Source organism: Taudactylus pleione, unplaced genomic scaffold (assembly GCF_031769625.1).
Source record: "Taudactylus pleione unplaced genomic scaffold, aTauple2 ptg000372l, whole genome shotgun sequence".
NCBI lineage: Eukaryota > Metazoa > Chordata > Amphibia > Anura > Myobatrachidae > Taudactylus > Taudactylus pleione.
The window spans coordinates 5,864,052-5,873,185 of NW_028284773.1; the positions used below are offsets into that span (position 1 = coordinate 5,864,052).

At 43.5% G+C, this 9,134-nt stretch overlaps 1 protein-coding gene across 2 annotated transcripts in view; it reads left to right on the plus strand.

Annotated features, from left to right (window-relative positions):
• CLDN16 (claudin 16) overlaps nt 1-8,537 on the plus strand; it is a 69,149-nt gene extending 60,612 nt beyond the window's left edge. For both annotated transcript variants that reach the window (XM_088444723.1, XM_088444724.1), the window contains exons 4-5: nt 6,397-6,588; nt 8,360-8,537. In XM_088444723.1, coding sequence (XP_088300849.1) covers nt 6,397-6,588; nt 8,360-8,487 — 320 coding nt within the window. In that variant the 3' untranslated portion in view covers nt 8,488-8,537. The remainder of the gene's footprint in view (nt 1-6,396; nt 6,589-8,359) is intronic.
• The last annotated feature ends 597 nt before the right edge of the window (nt 8,538-9,134 follow it).

Consider the following 9,134-nt stretch of genomic DNA (forward strand, 5'->3'; position numbering starts at 1 on the left):
GCACACACAATTCACAAACACAGAGAATAATTTTTTTTTTGGTTTGGACTGGAGTGTACTTTGGGGGTTACAGCACCCTTTAATGGTCAAGCCAGCCGGCCCTTTACTTATGACACAGGCGCACGCTTGGCACTACTTTGTTGATGCACGTGCGGCTACTGCGCACACAATTCCCAAACACAGAAAATTATTTTTTTTTTGGTTTGGACTGGAGTGTACTTTGGGGGTTACAGCACCCTTTAATGGTCAAGCCAGCTGGCCCTTTACTTTTGACACAGGCGCACGCTTGGCACTACTTTGTTGGAGTACGTGCGGCTACTGCGCTCACAATTCACAAACACAGAAAATAATTTTTTTTTTGGTTTGGACTGGAGTGTACTTTGGGGGTTACAGCACCCTTTAACGGTCAAGCCAGCCGGCCCTTTACTTATGACACAGGCGCACGCTTGGCACTACTTTGTTGATGCACGTTCGGCTACTGCGCACACAATTCACAAACACAGAAAATATTTTTTTTTTTGGTTTGGACTGGAGTATACTTTGGGGGTTACAGCACCCTTTAACGGTCAAGCCAGCCGGCCCTTTACTTATGACACAGGCGCACGCTTGGCACTACTTTGTTGATGCACGTGCGGCTACTGCGCACACAATTCACAAACACAGAAAATAATTTTTTTTTTGGTTTGGACTGGAGTGTACTTTGGGGGTTACAGCACCCTTTAACGGTCAAGCCAGCCGGCCCTTTACTTATGACACAGGCGCACGCTTGGCACTACTTTGTTGATGCACGTGCGGCTACTGTGCACACAATTCACAAACACAGAAAATAATTTTTTTTTGGTTTGGACTGGAGTGTACTTTGGGGGTTACAGCACCCTTTAACGGTCAAGCCAGCCGGCCCTTTACTTATGACACAGGCGCACGCTTGGCACTACTTTGTTGATGCACGTGCGGCTACTGCGCACACAATTCACAAACACAGAAAATAATTTTTTTTTTGGTTTGGACTGGAGTGTACTTTGGGGGTTACAGCACCCTTTAACGGTCAAGCCAGCCGGCCCTTTACTTATGACACAGGCGCACGCTTGGCACTACTTTGTTGGTGCACGTGCGGCTACTGCGCACACAATTCACAAACACAGAAAATATATATTTTTTTGGTTTGGACAGGAGTGTACTTTGGGGGTTACAGCACCCCTTAACGGTCAAGCCAGCCGGCCCTTTACTTATGACACAGGCGCACGCTTGGCACTACTTTGTTGATGCACGTGCGGCTACTGCGCACACAATTCACAAACACAGAAAATTATTTTTTTTTGGTTTGGTCTGGAGTGTACTTTGGGGGTTACAACACCCTTTAACGGTCAAGCCAGCCGGCCCTTTACTTATGACACAGGCGCACGCTTGGCACTACTTTGTTGGTGCACGTGCGGCTACTGCGCTCACAATTCACAAACACAGAAAATAATTTTTTTTTTTGTTTGGACTGGAGTGTACTTTGGGGATTACAGCACCCTTTAACGGTCAAGCCAGCTGGCTCTTTACTTATGACACAGGCGCACGCTTGGCACTACTTTGTTGATGCACGTTCGGCTACTGCGCACACAATTCACAAACACAGAAAATATTTTTTTTTTGGTTTGGACTGGAGTGTACTTTGGGGGTTACAGCACCCTTTAACGGTCAAGCCAGCCGGCCCTTTACTTATGACACAGGCGCACGCTTGGCACTACTTTGTTGGTGCACGTGCGGCTACTGCGCACACAATTCACAAACACAGAAAATATATATTTTTTTGGTTTGGACAGGAGTGTACTTTGGGGGTTACAGCACCCCTTAACGGTCAAGCCAGCCGGCCCTTTACTTATGACACAGGCGCACGCTTGGCACTACTTTGTTGATGCACGTGCGGCTACTGCGCACACAATTCACAAACACAGAAAATTATTTTTTTTTGGTTTGGTCTGGAGTGTACTTTGGGGGTTACAACACCCTTTAACGGTCAAGCCAGCCGGCCCTTTACTTATGACACAGGCGCACGCTTGGCACTACTTTGTTGGTGCACGTGCGGCTACTGCGCTCACAATTCACAAACACAGAAAATAATTTTTTTTTTTGTTTGGACTGGAGTGTACTTTGGGGATTACAGCACCCTTTAACGGTCAAGCCAGCTGGCTCTTTACTTATGACACAGGCGCACGCTTGGCACTACTTTGTTGATGCACGTTCGGCTACTGCGCACACAATTCACAAACACAGAAAATATTTTTTTTTTGGTTTGGACTGGAGTGTACTTTGGGGGTTACAGCACCCTTTAACGGTCAAGCCAGCCGGCCCTTTACTTATGACACAGGCGCACGCTTGGCACTACTTTGTTGATGCACTTGCGGTTACTGCACACACAATTCACAAACACAGAGAATAATTTTTTTTTTGGTTTGGACTGGAGTGTACTTTGGGGGTTACAGCACCCTTTAACGGTCAAGCCAGCCGGCCCTTTACTTATGACACAGGCGCACGCTTGGCACTACTTTGTTGATGCACGTGCGGCTACTGCGCACACAATTCACAAACACAGAAAATATATATTTTTTTGGTTTTGACTGGAGTGTACTTTGGGGGTTACAGCACCCTTTAAAGGTCAAGCCAGCTGGCCCTTTACTTATGACACAGGCGCACGCTTGGCACTACTTTGTTGATGCACGTGCGGCTACTGCGCACACAATTCACAAACACAGAAAATATTTTTTTTTTGGTTTGGACTGGAGTGTACTTTGGGGGTTACAGCACCCTTTAACGGTTAAGCCAGCCGGCCCTTTACTTATGATACAGGCGCACGCTTGGCACTACTTTGTTGATGCACGTGCGGCTACTGCGCACACAATTCACAAACACAGAAAATATATATTTTTTTGGTTTGGACTGGAGTGTACTTTGGGGGTTACAGCACCCTTTAACGGTCAAGCCAGCCGGCCCTTTACTTATGACACAGGCGCACGCTTGGCACTACTTTGTTGATGCACGTGCGGCTACTGCGCACACAATTCACAAACACAGAAAATATTTTTTTGGGGGGTCTGGACTGGAGTGTACTTTGGGGGTTACAGCACCCTTTAACGGTCAAGCCAGCTGGCCCTTTACTTATGACACAGGCACACGCTTGGCACTACTTTGTTGATGCACGTGCGGCTACTGTGCACACAATTCACAAACACAGAAAATATATATTTTTTTGGTTTGGACTGGAGTGTACTTTGGGGGTTACAGCACCCTTTAAAGGTCAAGCCAGCCGGCCCTTTACTTATGACACAGGTGCACGCTTGGCACTACTTTGTTGATGCACGTGCGGCTACTGCGCACACAATTCACAAACACAGAAAATAATTTTTTTTTTGGTTTGGACTGGAGTGTACTTTGGGGGTTACAACACCCTTTAACGGTCAAGCCAGCCGGCCCTTTACTTATGACACAGGCGCACGCTTGGCACTACTTTGTTGATGCACGTGCGGCTACTGCGCACACAATTCACAAACACAGAAAATATATATTTTTTTGGTTTGGACAGGAGTGTACTTTGGGGGTTACAGCACCCTTTAACGGTCAAGCCAGCCGGCCCTTTACTTATGACACAGGCGCACGCTTGGCACTACTTTGTTGATGCACGTGTGGCTACTGCGCACACAATTCACAAACACAGAAAATATATATTTTTTTGGTTTGGACTGGAGTGTACTTTAGGGGTTACAGCACCCTTTAACGGTCAAGCCAGCCGGCCCTTTACTTATGACACAGGCGCACGCTTGGCACTACTTTGTTGGTGCACGTGCGGCTACTGCGCTCACAATTCACAAACACAGAAAATAATTTTTTTTTTGGTTTGGACTGGAGTGTACTTTGGGGGTTACAGCACCCTTTAACGGTCAAGCCAGCCGGCCCTTTACTTATGACACAGGCGCACGCTTGGCACTACTTTGTTGATGCACGTTCGGCTACTGCGCACACAATTCACAAACACAGAAAATATTTTTTTTTTTGGTTTGGACTGGAGTGTACTTTGGGGGTTACAGCACCCTTTAACGGTCAAGCCAGCCGGCCCTTTACTTATGACACAGGCGCACGCTTGGCACTACTTTGTTGATGCACGTGCGGCAACTGCGCACACAATTCACAAACACAGAAAATAGATATTTTTTTGGTTTTGACTGGAGTGTACTTTGGGGGTTACAGCACCCTTTAACGGTCAAGCCAGCCGGCCCTTTACTTATGACACAGGTGCACGCTTGGCACTACTTTGTTGATGCACGTGCGGCTACTGCGCACACAATTCACAAACACAGAAAATATATATTGTTTTGGTTTGGACTGGAGTGTACTTTGGGGGTTACAGCACCCTTTAACGGTCAAGCCAGCCGGCCCTTTACTTATGACACAGGCGCACGCTTGGCACTACTTTGTTGATGCACGTGCGGCTACTGCGCACACAATTCACAAACACAGAAAATATTTTTTTTTGGGGTTTGGACTGGAGTGTACTTTGGGGGTTACAGCACCCTTTAACGGTCAAGCCAGCCGGCCCTTTACTTATGACACAGGCACACGCTTGGCACTACTTTGTTGATGCACGTGCGGCTACTGCGCACACAATTCACAAACACAGAAAATATATATTTTTTTGGTTTAGACTGGAGTGTACTTTGGGGGTTACAGCACCCTTTAACGGTCAAGCCAGCCGGCCCTTTACTTATGACACAGGCGCACGCTTGGCACTACTTTGTTGATGCACGTGCGGCTACTGCGCACACAATTAACAAACACAGAAAATATTTTTTTTTTTGGTTTGGACTGGAGTGTACTTTGGGGGTTACAGCACCCTTTAACGGTCAAGCCAGCTGGCCCTTTACTTATGACACAGGCGCACGCTTGGCACTACTTTGTTGATGCACGTGCGGCTACTGCGCACACAATTCACAAACACACAAAAAATATTATTTTTTTAGCACTTGGGGGGAGCACCCCTGATGGACAGAGCACCCCCTGGACAACACTACAGCACCCCTTTAGGACTGGGACACTGCACAGGACTTTGGAGTGGACACAGCCCCTATGGAGAACTGACTGCACAACACAGTCTAGCCAGCCCCTATGGACTTTGAAGTAGTGGACACAGCCCCTATTAACAACAGCAGCACAGCACAACACAGCCAGCCCCTATGGACTTTGAAGTAATGGACAACAGCAGCACAGCGCAGCACAGCACAGCACAACACTAGTCTGCACTACACTACACTACACAGCCCCGCCAGCCCTAACTCCCACCCTCCCTCTTCACTGTCCACAGCCGAGTGAGAAAATGGCGCCGACGCGGGTACCTTATATAGGTTCCAAAACCCGCGAGACTCGGAAGGCGGGATGATGACGTTTTGCCTCGATTTCAGATCCGAGTCAGGCGGGAAAAGTCGAGCCTGACTCGGATCTGCCTCGGATCGGGGGGGCTCGGGGGTGTTCGGATTTCAGAAATCCGAACCCGCTCACCCCTAATATTAACCTATACGTATTAAACACATAGGGCTGACTCTGAGTCACACGCTGCTACGATCACTTTAGTGTCTGCAGTCGTGCCTGCGACTTTATGCTAATATCAGTAAAAGCCCTTCCCTTGGATGTACAAGTGTGCGTCTGAATGTAAAAGGGCAGTGACCCCAACTTTTAGCGGTTGCAGCCACAACCATTGGGAGCGCCATCGGGACTTGCACCAGCCTAATGCTAAGTACAAAATCTCCTTTAGGGTATGACCTCCAAAGTACATAATTAAGCATCTGAATTCGCAACCATCTCTGCTACACGATTAGGTGTCTTCTCCTTTGTATCTTGAAAAAAAGATTTATTTAATTTTTTGTAATGTTTGCCCACTTTGCTCAAATCCTGTATGTTGTTAGTGAGGAGTCCTGGATTGTTTTATTCATATTTATTCATATGTAATATCAGTATTCAGTATCAGTCTTTTCATCATTTTACTCACTTATTTATTTGAATGTTAAAATGTCATTTTTATAACAGCACAAAGTAGTTTTTCAGTTCCCATAATGACATTTCTGCAACTGTCATCATTTCTTTGTTCTCAAGTATCTCCTCATTAGGGCACAGGCAAAGAGCCTGAATGACACATGGATATTACAAAGAATGTAAATATACCAGTCTGTTTCATCTCTAGTAATAAATCTGGGTATAAGCATAATACTTTGGATTGTGGTTAAATAATTGGAAGGTTTATAGAAATATGGAACTAATATGTAAATGTATTTTTATGTCCCCACCCAATTACATCCTTGTGATTCGGTGAATAAACTGTAATATTACTGTCTGTTCATCTTATTTGTGACTCTTTTGCTTCACTAGGTATCCCAGGAATAATTGGATCGCTGTGGTATGCAATTGACGTTTATGTGGAGCGAACAACTTTGGTTATGTACAATGTTTTTCTGGGAATCCAGTACAAATTTGGTTGGTCCTGCTGGCTTGGGATAGTCGGGTCCCTGGGATGCTTTTTAAGTGGTGCAGTGCTCTTATCTTGTCATTATTTATTACAAGGTGAGCATATGTTACATACATTAATATTACTGTAGAGGTATGCAGTAGATAATTATATTTATTCCCACCAATAACACTGGGTATTTGTGTGCTGCATTTTCTCTGCATTATTTCATGTTTAATAATTATATTTCTTTATTTTACTAAATTAATTCTGTCCTTTACAGATATGTATTCATATAATTATGCTGGTTTGTTTATTTCCGTTACCCTGGGATTTCACACAAATCAGCACACTGCATATAAATCAATCCAAAGCATAGCACACAGCAGAGCTGTCTAAAATAAAAAAGAAACAAAATCAAATAATTTTGCTTGATGAAAGAAAGACATTAATTATTTACACTGACTACGTGCAAGTCTTCAGAATACAGCTTACTGTCTATGTTTAGGGTCTAAATTGGCTATATACTTTTCAGAAAGGTAACATAGGTGACCACAAAAACTAATAACCTACAGTATAATCAGTGTGTATGACAGGGTACCTGGATGGAAGATCTACAGTGACCAGATCAGGGGTGGGCAATAAGCGACCCTCCAGCTGTTGCTGAACTACATATCCCAGCATGCCTTGCAACAGTTTTAGCATGACCAAATAGCAAAACTGTGACAGGGCATGCTGGGATGTGTAGTTTTACAACAGCTAGGGGCCGTTTATTGCACACCCCTAGTCTCGGTAGACAGTCAATGGGTCGACACCAGATGGTCGACATGCAAATGTCCAACAGGGTGAAATGGTTTACAGTTATAATGTCGACATGGTCTTAGGTCAACAGGGTCAAACGGTCGACATGGTCATAGAAAAGGTCAACACATGGTTTTTCATGATTTTTCATGGTTTTTAGGTTTAAGTTTAGGGTTATTGTTAGGATTAGGTTAAGCATCTGGTGGAGGGTTAGGCTGCAGAAGGGGATGGTTATGGTTAGGCCATAGTGGGAGGGTTAGGGTTAGGCACTAGGGGAGTGGTAAGGGTGAGGATTAGGGTTACAATATCAAGAAAATATTGACCTTTTGACCCTGTCAACCTAAGTCCATGTGACCATTTAACAGTCGAACTTCACCCTGTCTAACTATTGCCAGTCGACCATCTGGTGCCGACCTACTGACTGTCTATCTAGACACTGTAGATCTTTCAATACACACTCATATGACAGGTATTGAGGAATTTAAGCTGTTATATTGATATTGTTTTCATGGCGATATATTACAACACTTCTCAAAATCCTTAGATTTATTATAATTTTCAACTGAAAGTGGTATTTCTCATAAACAATTTATTTCCCAGATTCAGAGGCTGTACAAAATTCTATCATATCAATGATTTCTCTAGTTGTTCCTGTCACCAGTCAGCCTCCTTGATTTATGGTGACATTTTTAACTAGTGATGCTCAAAACTGGTTAAAACCCTTTCTCAAACTGGTTCATCAACTCTTTGTAAAATTGTGAAATTGCACAGTATCAGTTATATTATATAGTAATTAGCATGTACATAACTTAGTTACAAATCCTCTTACTGATATTTACAGTTCGGCATTAGTATTGATACTGGAGACTACTTATTTTTAACACATATATCTATCTATATATAATATATATATATATATATATATATCTATATATAGATATCTCTCTCTCTCTCTATATATATACATATATATGTGTGTGTGTATATATATATATATATATATGTGTGTATATATATATATATATATTTTTTTTTATTATTATTATTTTTATTTATTTAATTATTTTTTATATATATATCCTCCAGAGGGAAGATATGACCAGTCATTTTCATCTAGAAGAACTTATCTCCGCACAAGAAGTAATGTGGGCAAGTTTTATTCTCCGAATCCAACAGAGACTGCCAAGATGTATGCTGTGGGCACACGAGTATAAGTGGACAACTGGGCTCATTAGTACCATATGTTAGGCATATGTTTTACAGCAGCATGCTGTGCCAGTTCAGTTTCAGTCCAATAATGTGAGAAAAACACAGTTTGCCTACAATTGCCTTCACAGTCATTTCTCCCTAAATGTATTTTATTTATATGCACTATGATGTAAACATTACTTGAAAACAGGAGTTGCAGGTAGAGATCTCCTCTTATAACTCAACTTGAAATAAATCTTTATTAGCTAGACTAGGGCAAAGTCAGACACTATTAGGGCCTAATTCAGAGATTTACAGTATGCTAATGTAATTGCAACTGCATTCTCTCACAGATCGCAGTTGCTGAAATATGTTAATGCCTTCCAAGGCACAGCCGTGCATAGGGATGCCCACTGCTGCCTTCTCATACCTGTCTGATGACGTACAATAAATTAAACATCAGTAACATCGACACACATTGGGAAGTCACAAAGCATTTAAGTCAAGTATGACCAGCCATAGACACTGCAGCTCTCCTGACACGCAGAGAGCTATCATGGTGCGAAGGAGATCACAGTGGCTAATTTATGCACACCCATGAAACGGCGTTTAAACGGTACGACATGCCTGCGTTTTTCTAACCCCCCCCCCCCCCCCTTTACCATACCTAAAC